Source organism: Capricornis sumatraensis, chromosome 12, assembly GCF_032405125.1.
Source record: "Capricornis sumatraensis isolate serow.1 chromosome 12, serow.2, whole genome shotgun sequence".
In the NCBI taxonomy this organism is placed as follows: Eukaryota; Metazoa; Chordata; class Mammalia; order Artiodactyla; family Bovidae; genus Capricornis; species Capricornis sumatraensis.
Window position 1 is genome coordinate 28,989,481 of NC_091080.1, and position 22,223 is coordinate 29,011,703.

The 22,223-nt window shown below is 44.5% G+C and overlaps 1 protein-coding gene across 1 annotated transcript in view; it reads left to right on the forward strand.

The window, feature by feature from the left end:
* Positions 1–16,253, forward strand: part of PHF11 (PHD finger protein 11) — a 33,768-nt gene extending 17,515 nt beyond the window's left edge. The window contains exons 4-12 of the mRNA XM_068984633.1: positions 3,221–3,354; positions 7,896–7,930; positions 8,127–8,198; positions 9,754–9,797; positions 10,531–10,713; positions 11,126–11,174; positions 12,194–12,325; positions 13,560–13,631; positions 15,571–16,253. Of these exons, the coding sequence (XP_068840734.1) occupies positions 3,221–3,354; positions 7,896–7,930; positions 8,127–8,198; positions 9,754–9,797; positions 10,531–10,713; positions 11,126–11,174; positions 12,194–12,325; positions 13,560–13,631; positions 15,571–15,710 (861 nt within the window). The 3' untranslated portion in view covers positions 15,711–16,253. The remainder of the gene's footprint in view (positions 1–3,220; positions 3,355–7,895; positions 7,931–8,126; positions 8,199–9,753; positions 9,798–10,530; positions 10,714–11,125; positions 11,175–12,193; positions 12,326–13,559; positions 13,632–15,570) is intronic.
* Positions 16,254–22,223: the final 5,970 nt, after the last annotated feature.

A 22,223-nucleotide genomic window follows, 5' to 3' on the forward strand; every position in this document is an offset into this window, starting at 1 on the left:
CGCTTCTCCCAGTCCTAGACAAAAATGAGTGTCACAGACCTTGTTGATTTTTGCCAGTCTCACCAAGTTCTACATTGCGTTTCTCTGACCCCTGGAGAGGTTGACCATTTCCCCTCCTTGCATTTTCTCCCCAACCCCTTCATATCAGTGTCCCCTCTTTCTACTTGATTATTCCCGTCAGCATATAAACATGATCAACAGATCATGTCATCTTTTTTAAAAAAAATCCTCATACGCCAAAAGCTGGTCAGTTACAGGGTCACTTGTCTGACTTAGGTGACCTTCCGGCAGGACCCTCACACACTGGTCCCTGCCCTGTGTCTTGCAGCACTTCCTTCTTCTCACGTCCGGGCACACTCTGCTGGGATGTCTTACCTTTCAGGCTGCTTCTTCCCAGGTGCCTCTGCTCACCCTCTGTGGTTTGGAGTGCCCGAGGCCCTGGCCTGGGCTCCTTCATCAATCTGAACATCCTTCCTCCATGACCTCATCCAGTTCCCGTGGCTTCAGGACCACTCTTATCCCTGGACTCTCGTATCTCCAGCCCTGAAGACCAGCCTGACATACTTACCTGGATGTCTAATTGCATCTCCCGTTAAACTGGCCCAGAAGAAAATAGTTCCACCCCCTGCACATTCCTGCACACGGTCCATCCACACCTGTCTGCTTCTCCTCTGCAAACAGCACATCACTTGTCCGCCATCTGCTTCACAGCCCCAGCCCAGCATCAAGCCCATCAGCGTCACCCTATAGACCTTGCGCCCTCCTCTTCTCTCTCACCACCACCCATCCACCAGGGTGGGGTCTGACCCCGCTCTCTCGACGGTTGCTGAACACTGCGGGTGCCCATTCCGCTTTCTCCCTCCCAGCCCATCCTCCACACAGCTGCCAGAACAGTGTCTTTATGCGCCAGTTTATGCTCCCCTTGCACGAAGATGAAACTGCAGCTCATCACTGTGGTTCATAAGGCCCCTATGTCAAGCCCTCAATAACCCCCTGGATCTTAGTTCACACTCTCCCCCTTGCCTCCCCTCTGTTCCAGCAACACTACTCGTCCCTCTTGTAAGCTGGCCAGTACAGAAGCTCATTCCTGTCACAAGAACACAAGGCCTTCTGCTGTCAATGTCCTTACCTCTGCTTTGATGTAGACTAGGAGCCCTTATAATGTCACGCCCTTAGGGAGGCCTTGTGTATCACTGACCACCCAGTTTGAAGTAGGGAACCAGAGACACTGTATCACGTGGCCTTAATTCTCTACAAAGCATATGTCATTGTTTTAAAGTTGGCTTTATTTGATCATTGTCTGTCTCCACCACAAAGTTTACTTCATAATGGCAGGTACCTTATCCACTCCGGTTTCCCCTGTCCTAGAAGAGAGCCTGCCAGGTCAGCAGCTACTCTGTGGACTTTCAGTGAGTCAGTGTTTATTGTTGTTCAGTTGCTAAGACATGTCTGACTCTGTGACCCCATGAATTGCACACCAGGCTCCTCTGTCCTCCACTCTCTCCTGGAGTTTGCTCAGATTCATGTCCATTAAGTTGATTATGCCATCCAACCACCTCATCCTCTGTCGTCCCCTTCTCCTCCTGCCCTCAATCTTTCCCAGCATCAGGGTCTTTTCCAGTGAGTCAGCTCTTCACATCAGGTGGCCAAAGTATTGGAGTTTCAGCTTTAGCATCAGTCCTTCCAATGAATATTCAGGGTTGATTTCCTTTAGGATTGACTGGTTTGATCTCCTTGCTGTCCCAGGGACTCTCAAGAATCTTCTCCAGCACCACAATTCAAAATCATCAGTTCTTCAGCACTCAGCCTTCTTTTTGGTCCAGCTGCCACACCTGTACATGACTACTGGAAAAAACCATGGTTTTAACTATGTGGACCTTTGCCGGCAAAGTAATGTCTCTGCTTTTTAATATGCTGTCTAGGTTTGTCATAGCTTTCCTTCCAAGGAGCAAGCGTCTTCTAATTTGATGTTTATTAGCTGATTGTATTTCTGGTGTGATTTGCCTCTTCCTGTTTTTCTGTGGGTTAGTAGATTCTTAACCCATTCTCAACTAGGCAGCAAACAGTCTTCCTTTCTTCTTTTTATGGTATCTTATCACCTTAAAGGTGGCGCTTACATTCTCTTATGTAGTCAGATCAGTCTTTTCTTTGTGGCTTCTGAGTTTCCTGCCTTGCTTAGACAGCCTTCCTCACCTCAGTGCTATACTTTTTTCTTCTTTCTCATATTTTCCAGATTTCAGTACGTTTTTAAAAATAACCTATTTTTTATATAAAGCCTTATTCCACATGAAATTTACTGAGAAATATATCGTGAGGTAGGGATCTTCCTCTTACTTCTTTTCTATACATCTAGTTAGATGCCTCCCCAACGGTAAATGGTCCTTCTTTGTACTCTGACTTCACATCCGGCCTTCCGCACAATCTAATTGCTCTCCCATATTTGCATTTTATTTAGAGTTGTTTGTGCTGCTCTTGGGATACTGTGTGAGCTTTCTCCTGTTTTGCTAGGTGGTTACCTTGAGCTTGTACTTCGTGCAGCCAGAGTGTGATATAAACCAGCCTTGGTCATGGCTCGGATTCCCGCAAACGGTTAGGTTTCTGACCTTCTAGCCATCTCTGCCCCACCCTCCTATCAGGCCAACAGACTAATACAGAGGCAAGAGATCAAATGAACTGAAGTAAGGAAAAAACTTACTCTTCAGAAGCTTTTTTATGTTTGTTTTTTTTACATTTTTGGCCTTTCTGCACAGATGCCAAAGAGGTTTCCCTTCCTCTCTCTCCTGTCTTCTCAGTCAAGCGTCTGTAAGACACGTGCTGTTATCCCCAGGGGAGAATGCAGGTCTAGGAGAGGGGAAGGGGCCTGCTCGAGATCGCACAGCTGTTAGGGCACCCCCTGGAGTTTCCCTTGGCCACAGGCTCAGTGGCACTGGCAGAACCTCTTGCCTAGAGCCAGGCAGTGTTGCCAGCCCTGCTTTTTAGAAAACTCTTAGAGAGAGGGGACAGGAGTTTTCTGCTTTTAATCAGATCATTACAAAACATTCCAGTTAGCTGAGGTGGTGCTGAGATTCCAAAACGAGCAGCCAGATGTCAGGACCCAGTGTTTGTAACTGAGGACATGAGGGCAGCCAGCTTAAAAATAGCACTTGATGACCTCTTGCCTTTTAATTTTTTAAAAATCTGAAAAAGCAGGTGTTTACTCAGTAAATCTCCTCTTCTGTAGAAATGCACGTTCTGTGGGAAAAAAGGAGCCACCGTGGGATGTGACTTAAAATCCTGTTTCAAGAATTACCACTTTTTCTGTGCCAAGAATGACCACGCAGTTCTGCAAGCTGATGGACGTACAGGAATTTATAAGTATTTAATAAAACTGTTTTAAAGCCACATTTGGGGGAAGGGTGGATTGGAATATGGAATGATTAGATTAAGAGAAGATTTTTTAAAGCTAGTTTTATACAAATTGTTTCCAAGTAGGAATGTGGTTTGGGAGATGCCCAGTTAGGAACCTGACTTCAGAAGACCATCCCTGGCTTCCCAGGTGGCTCAGTGGTAAAGAACCCACCTGCCAGTGTATGAATGTGGGTTCAGTCTCTGGGTCAGAAAGATCCCCTGAAGGAGGGCATGGCACCCACTCCAGTATTCTTGCCTGGAGAAAGAATCCCACGGACAAGAGAGCCTGGCAGGCTACAGTCCATGGAGTCGCAGAGGTGAACACGACTTAGAGACTAAACAGCAATAACAATAGTCACAGGAAGGAAAGAAGCAAGGTTGGCTCTGTCTGGAGTTTGCTTTCCCTGCTTCGTGTCTTTCCTGGTAGAAAGTGCTGCTTGTCATAGGGGCGCTAGTGACCTAACAGTTGGCCACGAGGCTGGGAACCAGTTCTCACTCGCGCTTGTCTGCAAACAGAAGGGAGCCTTCTTAGTCACAGGTCCCCGCTATGCCCATCTTGTCTCCAAATGGATGCATTTTCCCACTAATGTCACCACCCTCTTCACTATAAACAGCCTCTGAAAATGATAAACTAGGCAGCAAGTTATCAGACATCAAGTCCTTGAAGAAAAACTTGTTTTGGCTTTGAAATCCTGCTCCTTGTCTTTAAATAATTGTCATGTTAATTTTTATGCAGTGAGGCATATTTCAAGTCTACTACAAGTGTATTTGTTTTACCCGGAGAAACTTGATCTTCCTTCTGATGAAAGATGTCAGTTAAGTCATTATACAGTTTAGTCAGAGGAAATCAGTAAGCCAGTTGTTAATTGATTCAGCTCATTTTAAGTGAACTCTTTCATACATAGATGCGGTCTAGAATATGTTATATAAAGGTGAAGAAAGTTATATAATGGTCTTAACGGTTTTGACCTTTTTAATGTTATGAGATGGAATAAAACAGAGACTGATGGTCTAGCGTGGGCAAGCCAGGTAGACACTTGTCACTTCTTTGGGGCATGTGAACAGATTCTGATCGAACCAGACATTTTCTTTATTTTCGTTGTGCTGGGTCTTCGTGGCTGCGCACAGGCTTTCTCTAGTTGTGACAATGGGGGGCCACTCTCGAGTTGCTGAGTGGGCTTCTCTTTGCGGTGGCCTCTTGTTGCAGAGCTTGGGCCCCGGGTACGTGGGCTCTAGAGCACAGGCCCCAGTAGTTGTGGTACACAAGCTTAGTTGCCCCTCAGCATGCGGACTCTTCCAGGACCAGGGATCGAACATGTGTTCCCTGCATCGGCAGGTGAATTCTTTATCACTGGACCACCAAGGAAGTCCTGGACATTTCTAAGTTCAGTGAGATATGTACATTTTTTTCAGTCATGGTGTCTGAATAATAGGATCAGTGCTGAGAGGATTATTATTTTATCATTGGATATGGTTGATTTACAGTGGTGTGTTAGTTCCAGGTGTACAGCAAAGTGAGTCAGCTCAGACTTTCTCAGATTCTTTCCCCTTACAGGTTGTTACATAATACTAAGCAGAGTTCCCTGTGTTATACAGTAGGTTCTTGCTGATTATCTGTTTTATATATAGTAGTATATATATGCTAATCCCAAACTCCTAATTTATCCCTCCCAGAGGGTTACTTTTAATACGATTTTTATAAGATCTATTACATTCCTAAATGATACTTTAAAATTCCATATGGAGGGTAAACTTGCCCCCCCAATTTTATAAAAATCTTCCAACACTATTTTATTACTTTATTAACCATTTACTTTTTGCCAGGAATACTTCAAAGTACTTTGCAAAGGTTAATTCATTTAAAACTCATGTAATAGCCCAGTAAGGTAGATACTGTTATTCCCGTACTATTATGAGGAGACTGAGGCCCTGAGGGACAGTAATTTGTACCCAGGCCACACTTTTGGCAAGTAGCAGGGCTGGGCTAAAGGGCTCCAGAGACTTTGCTCTTTGCCACCACATCCTCTTTAAGCTTAGGGGTCATATATGGTAAAATATGGGCAAACCTAACATTCCAAGAAGTTTAAAATAATTTATAATTTGATATCTGATTTTACAAGTTCCATAGGTATTTTCTTGCTTGAGACTAGACAGGAAATGTATGACTATGTTAATTTTATATTCTTTTTATATTTGATTTACGGAGAAACCCATGGGTTGTAATATTCTACTTCACTTTTATTACTTACCTTCCCAAAGAGCTTGTTTTATTATGACTTCTCCAAAGTCCTGAAACACCCACTGTGAAAGACTATTCTTAGCAGAGCTACAAGGTCAAACAAAAAGAAGTTCCTGCTATACCTTAAAGTCTGAAAAAATACTGATCATATATTAGAACCACTGAAGAGAGACTCCATAAAGTAATCCTTTTTGTCATAGTTTTTATCAAGTATCAGGCTTCCCTGGTGGCTCAGACAGTAAAGAATCTGCCTGCAATGCAGGAGACCCAGGTTTGATCCCTGGGTCAGGAAGATCCCCTGGAGAAGGGAATGTCTACCTGCTCCAGTATTCTTGCCTGGAGAATCCCATGGACAGAGGAGCCTGGCGGGCTGTGGTCCATGGGGTCGCAAAGAGTCAGACACAACTGAGTGACTAACACTATCAAGTATCAGGTGAACTTTCCTTGATTTTTTTATTGAACTGAAACATTCAGAGTGCCTATCACACACAAGACCCCTTGTTAGGTGCTATGATATAGAGAAACAAGACATGGACTAAACCCGTCACCTCATAGGAGGACCAGGTCAGAACTATCAGCCTGTGGCAGGATGGGACTTGCATGAAGCTGGCTTGGCCTTCAGTTGATAATTGTTGAAAATGGGTGGGGGCATGGGAGTTCATCACATCTTCTCCACTTCTCTATGTTTGAAATTTTCCATAAAAAATTAAGTATTCCTGGCAAACAAAAGTGCTTGGAGATACCAGAATCCGAAGGATGAGATTAATATTGATTGGGGATGGAAGGTGGTTTGCTGGGAGAACTGCATGGAAGAGCGGGCACTGGTATAGGTAAGATGGGAAGAATTCATATTCTCCTAGCCTCAGGGGACCCTGCATCTGGAGGTCAGCACCTTAAAGACACAGATCTGGGGGCAGAGGAGGAACAAAGGCTGCAGAAAAAAATAGAGCCAGAGCAGCTCCTTCACTCAGAGCACTCCTCTGCTGCAGCTTCACTTCTTCCTTCTCTTCTATGGCTGATCAATTCCAGGCTTGTGCAGCTCAAATCAAAGATCTGGGGGCGATGCCTGTGGAGTTAGAAAGCGCCTCGCCCCGCAGATCACTGCGTGCAGTCTGCGGCTTCAGTTCCTGGTCTCTTTCTGGCCGCGCCTGGTCTTCGCTGCTGCGTAGGCTCTTCTCTGGCTGTGCGGAGCACGGGCTTCTCATCGCAGTGGCTCTTCTTGTTGCAGAGCACGGGCTCTGGGGGCGTGGGCTCAGCAGCTGGAGCACGTGGGCTGGGGGATGCTGGCTTAGATGTCCTATGGCATGTGGGGTCTTCCTGGACCAGGAATTAAACCCGTGTCCCCTGCAATGGAAGGTGAGTTCTTACACACTGGACCACTAGGGAAGTCCAACTTTGTGCTTATTGTGGAGAAGCAGCAGAACTTTGTATAGTCAGATGAAACTGTGTGCCTTAGCTGCTGGATTGCTCGGGATCTTTAAACAGTAAAATCCCACTGACTCCTATGTAATAAACATATTGTTTGAAATATGTCATCAGCACTCACCCCTGCAGAGAGCACGTTGACGGTCCATGTGGTTCAAGGGCACCGGGGACGCTGGTATGGGCTCCATCTGCACTTGATGTGCATCAATCGTGAACGCAGGCTTGAGCGGCGATTTTTTGTTTGCGGTTTTTTCCCTTGGCCGTGCTACGTAGCATGCAGAATCTGAGTTTCTTGACCAGGGATCAAACCCTCACCTCCTGCGTTGGGAGCGCAGAGTCCTAACCACTCGACACCCAGGGAAGTCCCAGCAGTTCTGTTCTTAATAATTCTATTTATTTATTTTTGGCCCTGCTGCGTCGTCATCGCCGCAGGGTCGTTTCTCCAGTTGTGGCAAGCGGGGGCTTCTCACTGTGCTGGCTTCTCTCGTTGCAGAGTACAGACAGTAGGGCAAGCAGGCCGCAGCAGCTGGGGCCCAGGGGCCCGGAACTGCGGCTCCCAGGCTCTACAGCACAGGCTTAAGTTCTGGCGCACACGGGCTTAGCTGTTCCAAGTCCATGTGGGGTCTTCCTGGATCAGAAATCAAACCCGTGTCTCCTGGATTGGCAGGCAGATTCTTTACTAGAGTCACCAGGGAAGCCCAGCAATTTTGTTTTTAAAATAAATACTTAGGGTTAAGCCCTCATGAAAAACAGGTTAGTTCCCTTTTAAGTTACAAAGCAATAGGCATAATACTTGAAAAGTGTAAATCAAAATATCTGACTCTCTGAAATTTCATGTTTTCAGAGTGTTTTGCCAACAACATGCTGACCCTCAAAATGGTAAGTATCTAAAATTCAGTGTTGTGAGTTTAAAAAAGGTAAACATTTAGGTAAGACATGGAATAACCTGATGTACTGGCCTCAGTAAGTTAAAATACAAGTTTTTGAGTTAAAATGTTAAATACTTTTAAAATCAAGTTGTTGGTCCCTGTGCGGTGTGCAGTATATAATGGACTAAATTTCTCTTTGTAACTAGATCTACCATTGATGAAGCCTTTGTCTGGTGTCTTCCATTCTCACTACAGTGAGCAGACCAAACCAAGACACGGTAAAAGCTGTGGGTTTTATGACTATTCGTCTTCTAACTGCTACTGCTAAGTCACTTCAGTTGTGCCCGACTCTGTGCAACCCCATAGACGGCAGCCCACCAGGCTCCCCCGCCCCTGGGACTCTCCAGGCAAGAACACTGGAGTGGGTTGCCATTTCCTTCTCCAATGCATGAAAGTGAAAAGTGAAAGTGAAGTCGCTCAGTCGTGTCCGACTCTTAGCGACCCCATGGACTGCAGCCTACCAGGCTCCTCCATCCGTGGGATTTTCCAGGCAAGAGTACTGGAGTGGGGTGCCATTGCCTTCTCCGATTCATCTTATAAAATGACTGCCAATTTTCAGTAGATAAAATTGACAAAGTGCTATATGTTCCCTGAATGCAGTTTCCCTAAGAATGCATGATCAGCATTTCTGTTCTGAGGCCAGTTGGGTCCTGGCTGCCTAGAGTTAGGTAGCCTTTGTGTACTGCTGGAACAGCCGTCTTGCCAACACTTATCTGGAATGCTGTCTGCATGGGAGTCAGCCCTCTCGGGTGAAGGCTTAGTTCCCTGTCCTGCCAGCTGCACTGTGTGGTGTTAAACAATGCTCTTTAAACCAAAGAGTTACCCTCATTCTTCAACCATCAGCCTTTCAACTTATCAGATATACTGTAAAAAATACTGCTGTCAATCAATGTTTATTGACAGGAAAAGATGACCATAATGTATTTCAAAAAGCAAATTGTAACATCATTTGTAATGAATCCTTTCCCTGGATGAAACCATCTTTTTTTTTTAATTCTTCCAAAAGTGTTCTGTGTATACAAACATATACTGTACTTCGCTTTTTTCACTTCATGTATCTTAGGGATTCTTCCCTGTCAGTGGCTGTGAGTAGATCTTACTTCATTTTTTAAAATAGGCTTCATAGTCTTCCACTGTGTATCCTACTCAGTTGTATAGCTGAACCACTTGTTTCCAGCTTTTGCTATCACATTAAATACTGTAGTTAACCTTCTTCTGGAATCATCCTTGTGCAGGTATGTAACAATACTCTTCGACTTCCTGTAAGTAGCTAGCTAGGTCAAAGCGTATGGAGAGTGAAACTCTGGGTTAACTGTTGGCTAGTTAACTTCTAGAGGCCACACCAGCAGTACACACAATGACCCAAATCCTTGCAAACTTTATATATTAAACATCTTCATCTTAATCTGACCAGTGAAAAATTCTGTTTTCCTCTGCATATCTTTACTTTGGGTGAAATTGAGTGTATTTCCCTTACTTTTGATCAGTTACATCTGTTGTCCTATGACCTAATTTGTTTTTCTGTTTAATGAAGCCTCTTCTCCAGAGCTCCCCATTTGCCCATTTTTCTACCTAAGCTGCCTTTTTCATATTGATTTATATGGTCTTTTTATATTTTAAAATTTGCCCTTTTGGCGTTTGTTTTGCAGACATTTAGTCTTAAGTCTGACATACCCAAGTTTGACTTTGTACATTTTATGCAGTCAAGCATTAGTCTTTTCCTTTACAAATTCCAACGTCTACATAATTTGTGTTTTTCACCCTACTTTTCAGGAGTGAAAAGAAAAAGAGGAAGAAGTAAACGTCATCATGTACAGGTAATTTGACTTCATTTTATTACAGCTTTAATTTTCTCCATATAGACTTTTTTTAAAACCATTCTGAATTTTGGGTGACACAATGATACATGATAAGATGAATACGAAAGAGAAGTCAGATGTGTCTTGGGTGTCTGAGCACGTAACCTCCAGGAGGTGACCATCCCATGGTTCCTGTAATACGTGCCCTGGTACCAAATCAGTGAGGATCTGAGCCCACGTGGTACAGTGGAACATCCTTACCTAGCCAAGTATTTCCCAGCTACAGGATCCATATTTGCCCTAATACATGACTCATAATTTTCTGACTCCTGTTATGGGTAAAGCATATGAAAATGTTTTGGGGATTTGCAGTAGCTCATATAAGCTAAATTAATATGAGCCAGCAGCCTTCGCCTCACTCTTTATACAAGAGGGGCTTGTTACACCTCTTAAGGTTTTGTTAGACAACACAAAAATACATTTGATGTTTATGCCTACAGACATGACTTTCACCATAGGCATATCACTGAATTTGATAAAACTTCTCACTTTATGCAATACAGTAAGTCCCTACATATGAACCTTCAAGTTGCACCCTTTCAAAGATGTGAGCATGTCCAGTCACATAAGCTGGTTTACTTGTCTGGCGCACACTGTCACCTGTGTGCAGCCTCTACAGGCGCTGGTTCTGTTGTGCACTTCACAGTACCACAGAGACTACAGTAGTACAGTGTCTCTATTTCGAGCACAGGACCCGAACGTAGGACGGCACACGAAGGCTGCAGCAGCCGTTCAGAATGCAGTCCAGTGCTGCGCTGTCGCCTGTGATGAGAAACAGAGAGCTCCTATCCAGACAACACTGGACCGCTTTCTCAAGAGGGTAGATAGGATTGAGCCCAGCAAGGAGCCAGAACCTGTGCCGTCAACGTCAGGCGTGAGTGAAGCTGCAGCTTGCCCTCACCTCCTCCTGCTGCCGACCCTTCAGCTCTAGACCGTCTCCCACCTCCTCTCCCTTCTCCAGTCAGTAACTCTTCCTTTCACTCGGCCAGCCCCTGTACACCAGCTGTTATTCTGTACTACCGTACTTTTCAAGGTACTGTACTGTAATACTAAAAATGTTTCTTTGGTGTGTTCTGTATTATTTTTGTGGAAAGTATTATACACCTATTACAGTACTGTATAGCCGATTGTGTTAGTTGGGTACCTAGGCTAACTGTTGGAACACAAACAAACTGGACTTAGGAACGCACTCTCAGACTGGAACTTGTTCATATGTAGAGGACTTACTGTATTAAATATCAACAGTAAAAAATCAGTGTAAAGTAGTCTTGATTCTTCTCTCCTAGCCACCTGAGAGAATGGCATTGAAGAAGGAAAAGGACGGCAGACACACAGGTTTGCTATAAGTTTTCGGTAACAAATATGACTTACAGTACCTATTACCATGAATTTGAGAGTTGGTACCCCACTTGATTCTTCTGGACTTGTAGTAGTGAACTGTGAGAGTGGGAATCTTCTGTCCTGACTATCCACTCCATCAAAATCTCAACAGATCAAGGTAACGGGGTGGGATGGCCCACTGCTCTTCAGTATTAGGAAAGGATACAGTTCCCGATATAGAAGCCAGGGTTGCCCGAGTTCAGAGTCCAATGACAGGCCGCCCCTCACCCTGTGATCCCCTACCCTTACCCCAGGAGACTGAAGCCAGTAATTTTACTTTTCTGTTAAGGAAATGGACTTCCCTTGCAGCTCAGCTGGTAAAGAATCGACCTGCAATGCAGGAGGCCTGGGTTTGATTCCTGAGTTGGGAAGATCTCCTGGAGAAGGGAAAGGCTGCCCACTCCAGTGTCCAGTGAAGCAAACAGATATTCCATAATGATAAACAGTCAATTGTGACAGAAAAAAAATGAGGGAGACTATTATCTCAAAGATTTGAAGCTAAATTTTAGAAAATTCTATTTACATCATTATTCTAAGCAGAGAAGTTATTTTCCCTTTTTATAACGTTTCATTGTTTCAGCTTGAAAAAAAAAAGCAAGCTATGGAGAAATTAACAGAAAAGATAAAGGTGCTGTGCTGTGCTTAGTCACTCAGTCACGTCCAACTCTTTGTGACCCTATGGACTGTAGCCCGCCAGGCCCCTCTGTCCATGGGGATTCTCCAGGCAAGAATACTGGAGTGAGTTGCCATGCCCTTCTCCAGGGGAGTTTCCCAACCCAGGGATCGAACCCAGGTCTCTCCGATTGCAGGCGGATTCTTTACCAGTTGAGCTACCAGGGAAGCCCAAAAGTGCTGTGTATGTGTTATCTAGTAACGCTCATCCACCATTAGGGAAAGTCTGAAGAAGTGAGTGTGTGCAGGATGGCTGCCCTGAGACGTACCATGTCCTTCTGAAATTCTTTTCTTATTCTTAGACGCAATTGTGAAAGCTGCTTTTCTCAAGAAATGTAAAGAAGCAGGGCTTCTTGATGCTTTATTTGAAGAAATATTAGACAAACTTCATTTGATTCAGGAAAGACTCATGGATGAGACCACTGCAGAATCAGGTACTGAAATAACAAATTTTCTACATATAGAGATGTCTCACAGACCTACATCGGGAACAAAACCAACACCCCCCTAAAGTACACATTTTCTTTCTATGCTGTTTATTTTTTCTTTTCCTTCTTTATCTCATTCTTTAATAAAGTTTATTGATCCAGATCTCTGTAAGTCAACAGAATGTAAGTACTTCACAAACTCATTAATGTAGTAAAAGAAAAAAAAAATAGCCTGATGCCCTGGAAGTTTTAATGTTTTTTCCCCAGAGGTTCATAACTGAGAGTGACCAGCAAGAGCTCAGAACTAGATTCACTCAGACACTTGCCCCCTCCCCGCAACTGAGCATGTTTACTACTAAGATCTCAGAATGGCATTCATTATATTAGTTTTGATTTGACTCAGATTCAGTTCATTAAAAAGCTATAGGTTTGATTTGACTCAGATTCTGTTCATTAAAAAGCTAGTTGCTTTTTTAAACTATAAAACACAGAAGAAAGAAATTTTAACGTTTTTGTCAATTTTGGTTTAAAGATGCATTTCAGAAACAACTCTTTGGGCAGCTTACGTTTCCATCTGTACACGCAGGTATATACCACATACCCTTCTTATAAGCTGTGTTAGGAGCCCTAAAAGCTTTATTATAAATAAAGCTGACACTTAAATAACAGGTTTGTACTTTACAGGCCCACTTATACCCGAATTTTTTTTCAGTAAATACTACACAATAAAATACTACCCGATCTGTGGATGCAAAACCACAGATCAAAGAACCGCATATTTTGGGGGGCTGGCTATAAAGTTTAGCCTGGATTTTTGACGGCACAGGAGGTCAGCAGCATAGCTGTCTTAAAAGGAAAGGCCTGACTGTATTTTAGGGAACAATGTAAAATATACGATTATTTGAAAGGGATTTTTTTTCTATAGGACAAAACCAAAAAGTGAAGTTATAAGCAAACATTTGCCAAAGATCACTCATTACATCCTTTTGTTTATTCTTGTCTCTAGATCAAGCCCATGTGACCCTCCTGGGGGGCTTGCTAACACGGTGGCCCCTTCCCAGGAGGGGCCAGGGACCTTTTTGATACAGTAAAGGTGCCAGGGGTTTGCGTTTCCAGCAGGGTCCCTGGGGAGGCTGCTGCTGCGGCAGGGGGTGCCCGCTGTGTGTGCTGCTCCTTATCTGGGGTTCCTCTGTGAGGAGTTTCTGTCTGTATAAAACTGAAAATGTTTTCCTCCCTCCAGACTATGAGGAAATCGGGACTTCACTTTTTGACTGTAGATTGTTTGAAGACACACTTGGAAACTTTCAAGCAGGTATGTGAGTTATAACTGAGCAGCAGAGTTCATAAACACTTCCATATTGAAATGATACAACACTAGTCAGGTGATAAAAGTCCTATTTTAGAAGAATGTTCAATTCCGCTTCATTCAGTTAAAAAGCCCATTACAAATGTGCCCTCACACCCAGCAGGAGCACATATACACACAGAGACACACATGCGCACACAAAGACTGCACGCGAGGGAAACAGCAGTTACCTGTAAGTGGCTGGGTTATAGTAACTTCTTTTGTCTCAGTGCTCATTGTATTTTCCACATTTAATACAGACATAAAATACTTCCCTCATCAGAAAAAAACTCATTTAAAAAAGTAGAAACAACAAAAAAAATTGACTGCAGAATGGAAGTATTTGGGCACCATTCTTGGGCATCAGCAGGAACGGGGGTGAGGCTGTGATAAATCACAATGCCACCGTCTCCCTCTCACTTGGTGTGACGTGTATAAATTTCAATTCTGCCAACATCAATCTTCAAATCTGATGGAGGAGAGGGAAATTTGTGATTGATTCTAAAGTTCATCATCAAAAAAGAACCACCAAGAAATTTTTGAGAAAGAGCCTGCTGGAAACAGAGACACAATTTTTCCAGGAGACACTGGGCAGTGGTCCTCTCACCATTGTTCCGGATGCCTTTGAAAGAGGCTGCGTTTCCACACTGATGGGTCCTGCCTGACTTCTCCACCAAGGCTGCCACACACAGCTGGCAGGCTGTGCCCTGCACATCCCAGGCAGGAGCGGAGGGTTTGGGGCAAAGGGCTCCCCCTGAAGTTGAAAACAAACAATGGCCTATATATACTCTTTTCTCTTCCGGAGGTTTATTTGTCTTTCCAGCAAATGTATTAAGAAAATACTTTCCCCGTGAAGAAAATATTGGTTCATGTTTCTCTCTCAGTATGCATAAGCCTTTCTCATTTTTGTTTTCATAATACACATTTCTGTTTGAATTTTGTGTTACATTTATAATTGGCAGGAAAATGTTGTTTTTAATTTACCAACAATGGTGTTTTGTTTTTTCACCAGTCTCTTGAGAATGTCTGCATACTTCTAATGGGAGTACCTTTTTTTTTTTGAAAGCACCCGCTTTATTTTGTATTTTGACTTTCGTTTGTGTTTATTTTTGTTTCGTATAAAAGTGGCATGTTTAGCACATGTCAGCACTAGGTGAGTCAGGTGGGAGCAGTACAGTGTATTGTTTGCGGGGTGTGAGCACCAGGGAGAGACACTGTTAGGAAGAGACACTATTTGGAATTGCATGAGAACCAACTTAGAAGATTTAATTTCTGGCACTCCAAGGGGTAACTCTCATGCTTAATTCAGCCTTTCCAATGTTCCAGAAAGTTAACTACATATATACAGATACTCCAAGAAAAGATTACGTATGTATATATTTTAATATTCTTCCATTTTCAGGTTTTTAATAAATGACATTGCCATTGAATATTATTATAGATTCATAAAGCCTAACTAAAGTAGCTTCTAAGTTGCCACAATAAAAGCACTCCTATTTCTAAATAAAGCCAGAAGCTTTTCTGTAGCATTAAATCTAGGATGCATTTGTCTGAAAGGTTTGCCGTACCCTCGGTAATCTAACCATATCCTCTCCCAATAAATGGATAATGTGCAGCATTAAGGTTATACAGTCGCTGCTTTCAAGTCCTCAGAGAGATACAGAAGCTACCTTTTCTAATTAATTGTGTACAAAATTTTAAAGATGTATGGACCCGCCTTAAGTGTGATAAACACTAGAATTCGATCCTGAACTAGGAGAGGAAGCAAAGGCATGAAGGCTCACAGGACACTGGACCCTGTTCATCTGGGGCACAGTGCTGTGTACTAAGCACTTTGAAAAGCGGCTAGAGATGGTACATTATGTATAGAACTAGCAAATGACCTGAAACAACCTCCTCCTCACAGCAGTAGAGAATCACATTCATGAATCTGAAGAGAGGCGACGGCAGCTGAAGGAAGAGATTGAGCTGCTCCAGGACTTAAAACAAACCTTGTGCTCTGGGCTTCAGTCAAGTTCCACTTCAGATTCTTCTCTGTCTTCTTAAGAAGGGCCATTTCCTGAGCCAGGAGTCGAGCACAGCTGCAGACAGGGTGAAAGCTGGTGAGCGGCCTGTGAAGCCCCACACCTTCAGCCCCAGGCCCGCGGGGCATCTCTGGCCCTGCCCGCTCTTACCTGTTCTTGCTGATGGGCCTCTGAAGCCCATCCGCCTCCCCTCCTTACTGTCATCTCACTTCTACCTCTCTCCCACTAGTAAAATATTCCTCAGAGCCTACTCGAGTAAATTAGACCGTGCGTCCCATGGCTCTTAAAATCCCCTTAGTGGCCTCCTCCCCTCCCCCACTCCAGTGAGCGAAGTGGCTGCCAGGTGCTCCCGCCCCAGGGCCTTTGCACATTCCGCTGTGAGGTCTTCACCAAGATCGTCCTTTCTCCTCACGTCTCTTCTCGGTGCAAGCCACTGTATCGCACATCAGACCACTGGAGTGTAAGCAGCCTGTGGGCAGAAACTCCCATTCCTGTTTTCCTCCCTGTCACGTTTCCAGCAGCTGGCATGCTCAGTAAACGTTAAATGCATAAACTTTTTATCTTTGATTCTAGTTCCAGCCCATAATGCCTCTTTGATATAATAAATTTTATTATACATTACCAAACCTGTCTGCTTTTGAAATTTCTTTTCATCCACAGTCACCACATGAGTACAATATCATCTTCAAAATGAACATTTAAAACTGGCCTCGTTGGAGGTTTTTCTCAACCTAACAATATATAGTTCAGATGTTAATGTCCTATTCATGTCTGACCTCTGAAAACTTCACATTCACGTTTCCACCTTTTCACCACACTGTCTGACCCACAACAGTGCTACATTTCAGCATGAGTTTGATCTGAGTCCCCAGCACGGTATCTGGCACATAACACTCAGAAAATATCTGTTGAAGAATATGATGTAAATGAAGAACACGTCCATCCCCGCTGTAATGGCAACCCCAGCCCAGGCCACTAATAACTGGGGGCAAAATCTCAGTGGTTTTCAAATTTGGCTACATCAGAATCATCAGAGGACAAACTATAGAAGCCAAAAAAAAAAAAAATATATATATATATATATATACACACTTTAGAAGATGGCAGAGTATACCAAAATTACAACTTGCTTCCCAGGTGGTACAGTGGTTAAGAATCTACCTGCCAATGGTGGAGAAACAAGAGATGTGGGTTTGATCCCTGCATTGGGAAGAACCCCTGGAGAAGGAAATGACAATCCACTCCAGTATTCTTGCCTGGGAAACTCCATGGACAGAGGAGCCTGGAGGGTACAGTCCACAGGGTCACAAAGAGGCGGACATGACTGAGCATGTGCACACACACACACGAAGAACTACTATGGATCAAAGAGACTATGACTGAGTGAACACACACACACTACTATGGATCCAAGAGACCGAAGGTACCCAACAGTCTTTTCTACAACTAAAGATAAAGAACCATAACCAGACGTGGCGCAAAAACACAAGCCCCACACTTGGGGTGAGTGGCCCACAGAGAGGTTCCCCGAGGAACGACGGGCTGAGCCTCACATCAGCGTCCCAAGCCGAAGGGTCTTGTGCCAGGAAGATGAGCCTCCGGGACATTCGGCTTTGGAGGTCAGTGGGGCTTGCCTTTGGGAGTCCCAGGGGGCAGGGGAAAATGGAGGCTTCACTCTTAAAGGCTGCACACAGGAACGCACGCTCCAGGGCACAAGCAGCAATTTGAAAAGAGCCCAGGACAGGCCTGCCTGCTCATCGTGAAGCGTCTCCCTGAGAGCTGGGAGGCAACTGGAGCTCACCTGGAACACAGAGACCGGCCGTTTCTGGGAGCTCATTCTACCACGTGGACGGTGCTGGTAGACCAGTGGCAAACACCATTCTGGAATCCTCTAGCTTTAGCCTCAGGATGAGCCGTGCCCGTGCTAACCTATCAGTACCAGTACTGGGAGACCTTGGGCTTCCCGGGGGGTGTAGTGGTGAAGAATCCACCCGCCAAAGCAGGAGATGTGGGTTCAATCTCTGGGTCAAGAGGATTCCCTGGAGGAGGGCATGGCAACCCATACTAGTATTCTTGCCTCGAGAACTCCACAGACAAAGGAGCCTGGCGGGCTACAAACCATGGAGTTGCAAGAGTTGGACACAGCGAGTAAACAGCAGCAGCAACTGGTATACCTCAGGCAGAACAACTGGGGTGGGGACAGAGCCCCACACACTAGCAGACCTGCCGCCTTAAGACCCCCGAGCCCAGAGCCACCCCTGGACATAGCCCTGCCCGCCAGAGGGCCAGGCCCTGGTGCGGAGACAGCAGACCTGACCACCCTGGGACCCAGCTCTGTCCACCAGTGGGCAGACAGCAGCCCCAGACTCACCGGAGCCCCAGCCCACTAGCCAGTGAGCTGGCTCCAGCCTGGGGACCAGCCTCACCCACCTCAGGACAACCACAGCCCCCCAGCAGGCCAGTACCAGTCCCGGGACCAGCTGGGCCCAAGCTCCACCCACCAGGAGATAAACCGAATTTCAAGACACCCCTGACCCAGGACTTCCCAGGTGGTCCAGTGGCTAAGACTCCACACTCCAAATACAGGGGGCCTGGATTCAATCCCTGGTCAGAGAGGTAGAGTCTGCATGGTGCAATTAAGAGTTCGCAGGCCACAACTAAGATCCTTCATGCCGCAACTAAGACCCAGCACAGCTTAAAAAAAAAAAAAGACACCCCAGACCCTGTAGCCAGCTGTGTCAGGAACTGACCATAGCCACCAGGGGTCGGACACCAGTTCTGGGACCCCAGGACCCTGAAGCGGGACCCCAGGACCTGGCTTCGGCCACCAGGGGCAGGAACCAGCTCCAGAATCTCCTGGACCCAATTCCTGGTTCCAGCAAGCCAGCACCGGCCCCTGGGCAAGCCTCGCAGGGTTCCACAGCCTCATGATCCACCTGTCAACCAGTGGTCAGCTGCCTCTGTCCAAGGCAGGGCCTGGCAACCCATCAGACCAGAGGCCAGCCACACCTTCCACACTGCCCACAGTGGTCAGCCTGCCATAGCAGAAAGACCCACACAGCCCACACAGAAGGGCACCCCCTAGCAAAAGCCACTTTTCCAAAGTCAGGGAACATAACCAACCTCCCCAATACATAGAAATAAACACAGTAAGTTAAATAAAATGAGGTGACAGAGAAACACTTCATCTCAGATGAAAGATACAATCCTAGAGCTAAGCAGAGGTGAAGTTCCAAGTCGTGATCATAAAGACGACTGAAGAACTGAGAGTCAGAATCAATGAACAGAGCGAGAAGCTAGAAGTTCTTAAAAAAGAGTTAGAAAACATAAAGAACCAGCAAAGAGATGCAGAATGCAATAACTGAAATGAAAACACACGAGAAGGAATCAATGGCAGACTGAAATGATACGGATGGACAGGCCCATGAGCTGGAAGACAGACTAGTGAGAATCACTGACACTGAACACAAGAGGAACGGAAAGAGGGCAGTTGAGATCGCTGAGGCAGTAACCATCACACCAACATCCATATGATAGAGAATCCAGAGGAGAGGAGAGAAAGGGCCCGAGAATACGTCTGAAGACACAGAAACTAAAGACCTGCCTAACCTGGGAAAGAAAACAGTCACCCAAGTCCAGGAAGCACAGAGTCCCAAACAAGATCAACCCAGAGAACCGCACCAAGACATACTGTAACTACAATGGCAAAAACAGAAGGTAGAGAGAGAATACCAAAAGCAACAGGGAAAAGCAACAAGTTACTCATAAGTAAACCCCCACAAGGACATCAGCTGACTTTTCAGCAGAAACTCCGCAGACCAGAAGGGACTAGCATGATAGTGTTCACAGTGATGAGAGGGAAACCCTACAACCAAGAGTACTCCACTTGACATGGCTCTCGCTCAGATCTGATGAGAATCCAAAGTTTCACAGACTAGCAAAAGCCAAAAATGTTCAGTGCCACCAAACCATCTTTATGGCAAATGTTAGAGGAAACCTTTTAGTGGAAAAGAAAAGGCCACACGGCTAGAAACATGAAAATTATACAAGGAAAAAACTCACTGGTGACGGCAAACATACAGCAAAGACAGTACATCATTCATGAACAAAGTTAGCAGGAGGGATAAAAGACAAAAAGTGAAAGTGTTAGTGTTAGCTGCTCAGTCCTGTCGGACTCTTTGTGATCACATGGACTGTAGCCCACCAGGCTCCTCGGTCCATGGGATTCTCCAGGCAGGAATACTGGAGTGGGTTGCCGTGCCCTTCTCCAGAAAAGACAAAAGTAACAGTAAAATCATTTATGCCTACAAAAAGAAGTTAAGGGATAGACAAGAAAAACAGATTCAAAATATGTCAAAAACAGTCATCATGAGGGGAGGAGAGTACAACTGTAGGGCTGTTAAAATGCATCTGAAATTAAGAGAAAAACAATTTAAAATAATCACATATACATATACATAGATTGCTATACAAAAGGAGAAGGTTGATGGCACCCCACTCCAGTACTCTTGTCTAGAAAATCCCATGGGCAGAGGAGCCTGGTAGGCTGCAGTCCATGGGGTCGCTGCACAACTGAGTGACTTCCCTTTCACTTTTCACTTTCATGCACTGGAGAAGGAAATGGCATCCCACTCCAGTGTTCTTGCCTGGAGAATCCCAGGGGTGGGGAGCCTGGTGGGCTGCCACCTATGGGGTCGCAGAGTCGGACACAACTGAAGCGACCTAGCAGCAGCAGCAGCTATACCAAAACCTCATGGTACCCATACACCAAAACCCCAAAAAGCAGTAACATAGAAAGGAATTCAAACATAAACTAAAAATAGTCATCAAATCACAAGGGAAAGAGAACAAAATAAGGAAAAAAATAAATATAAAAACAGTCTACAAATAGAACTACAGAACAATTAATGAATGGCAATAATTGCAAACATACCAGTAATTACAAATGTAAATGGATTAAATGCTCTCATCAAAAGACAGAGACTGGCTGAATGGATACAAAAACATGCTTCCTACAAGAGAGTCACTTCAGACCTAAAGACACGTGTAGACACAGTTAAGGAGAGGCACTCCATGCAAGTGGAATCAAAAGAAAACAGTACTGTGCCAGACAAAATAGATTTTAAAACAAAGACTGTTGAAGAGGTAAAGAAGGACATTACATGACAATCAAGGGATCAAGGAAGATATAACAATGGAAATATAGAGACACTCAACATGGGACCACCTAAGTTTATAAAGCAAATATTAACAGACATAAAGGGAAAGACTGACAGCAATGCAATAATAGTGGAGAACTTTCACAGCTGAATTACCTCAATGGACAGATTATCCAGACAGAAAGTCTACAAGGCAACACTGATCTTAAATGACACATTAACCATCTACAGAACAAAAAGACAACCTACAGAATGGGAGAAAATATTTACAAATGATATGATAAAGGGTTAATATACAAAACATGTAAATGGCTCATCTAATTCAACATCAAAAAAAAAAACAACTTTGTATGAAAAATAGAAGAGCAAAAGGGACATTTCGTTAAAAAGGACATAGAGATAGATGGCCAGCAGGCACACGAAAAGATGCTCAACATTGCTAACTCATCAGGGAAATGCAAAAAGTATCATGATGTATCACCTCATACCTGTCAGAATGGCTATCCTCAAAAAGACCATAAAGAGGGGAGTTCCCTGGTGATCCAGTGGTTAGGATTTGGGCTTTCACTGCCATGGCCCAGGTTCAATCCCCCAATATTCATAGCAGCATTATTTACAGTAGCCGTGGTATGGAAGAAATCTAAGTGTTAATCAACAGATGGACAGATGAAGATGTGTGGGGTGTGTGTGTGTGTACTAGATAGCCATCAAAAAGAAGGAAATTCTGACATTTGCAACAACACGGATGGACTTGGAGGGTATTATGCTAAGAGAAATCAGAGCAAAAGACAGACGCTGTATGTTTTCAACTTACATGTGGAACTTAAAAATTAAAACAAACTAGTGAATGTAACAAAAAAAAACAGACTCACAAGCACAGAGAACAAACTTGAGGTTACAAGTGGGGTGAGGGAAGGGGCTGGACACAACACAACCTTAGGGGACCAAGGGCTACAACTATTAGGTTTTATAATGAATAAGCTATTAGGATACACAATATAGCCAAGATTTTATAATAACTATAAATGGAGTATAAGCTATAAAAATGTTCAATCAATATGTTGTATATCTAAAACTAATAATCAGTTCAGTCGCTCAGTCGTATCCGACTCTTTGTGACCCCATGAATGGCAGCATGCCAGGCCTCCCTGTCCATCACCAACTCCCAGAGTTCACTCAGACTCGCGTCCATCGAGTCAGTGATGCCATCCAGCCATCTCATCCTCTGTCGTCCCCTTCTCCTCCTGCCCCCAATCCCTCCCAGCATCAGAGCTTTTTCCAATGAATCAAGTCAACTCTTCGCAAGAGGTGGCCAAAGTACTGGAGTTTCAGCTTTAGCATCAGTCCTTCCAAAGAACACCCAGGGATGATCTCCT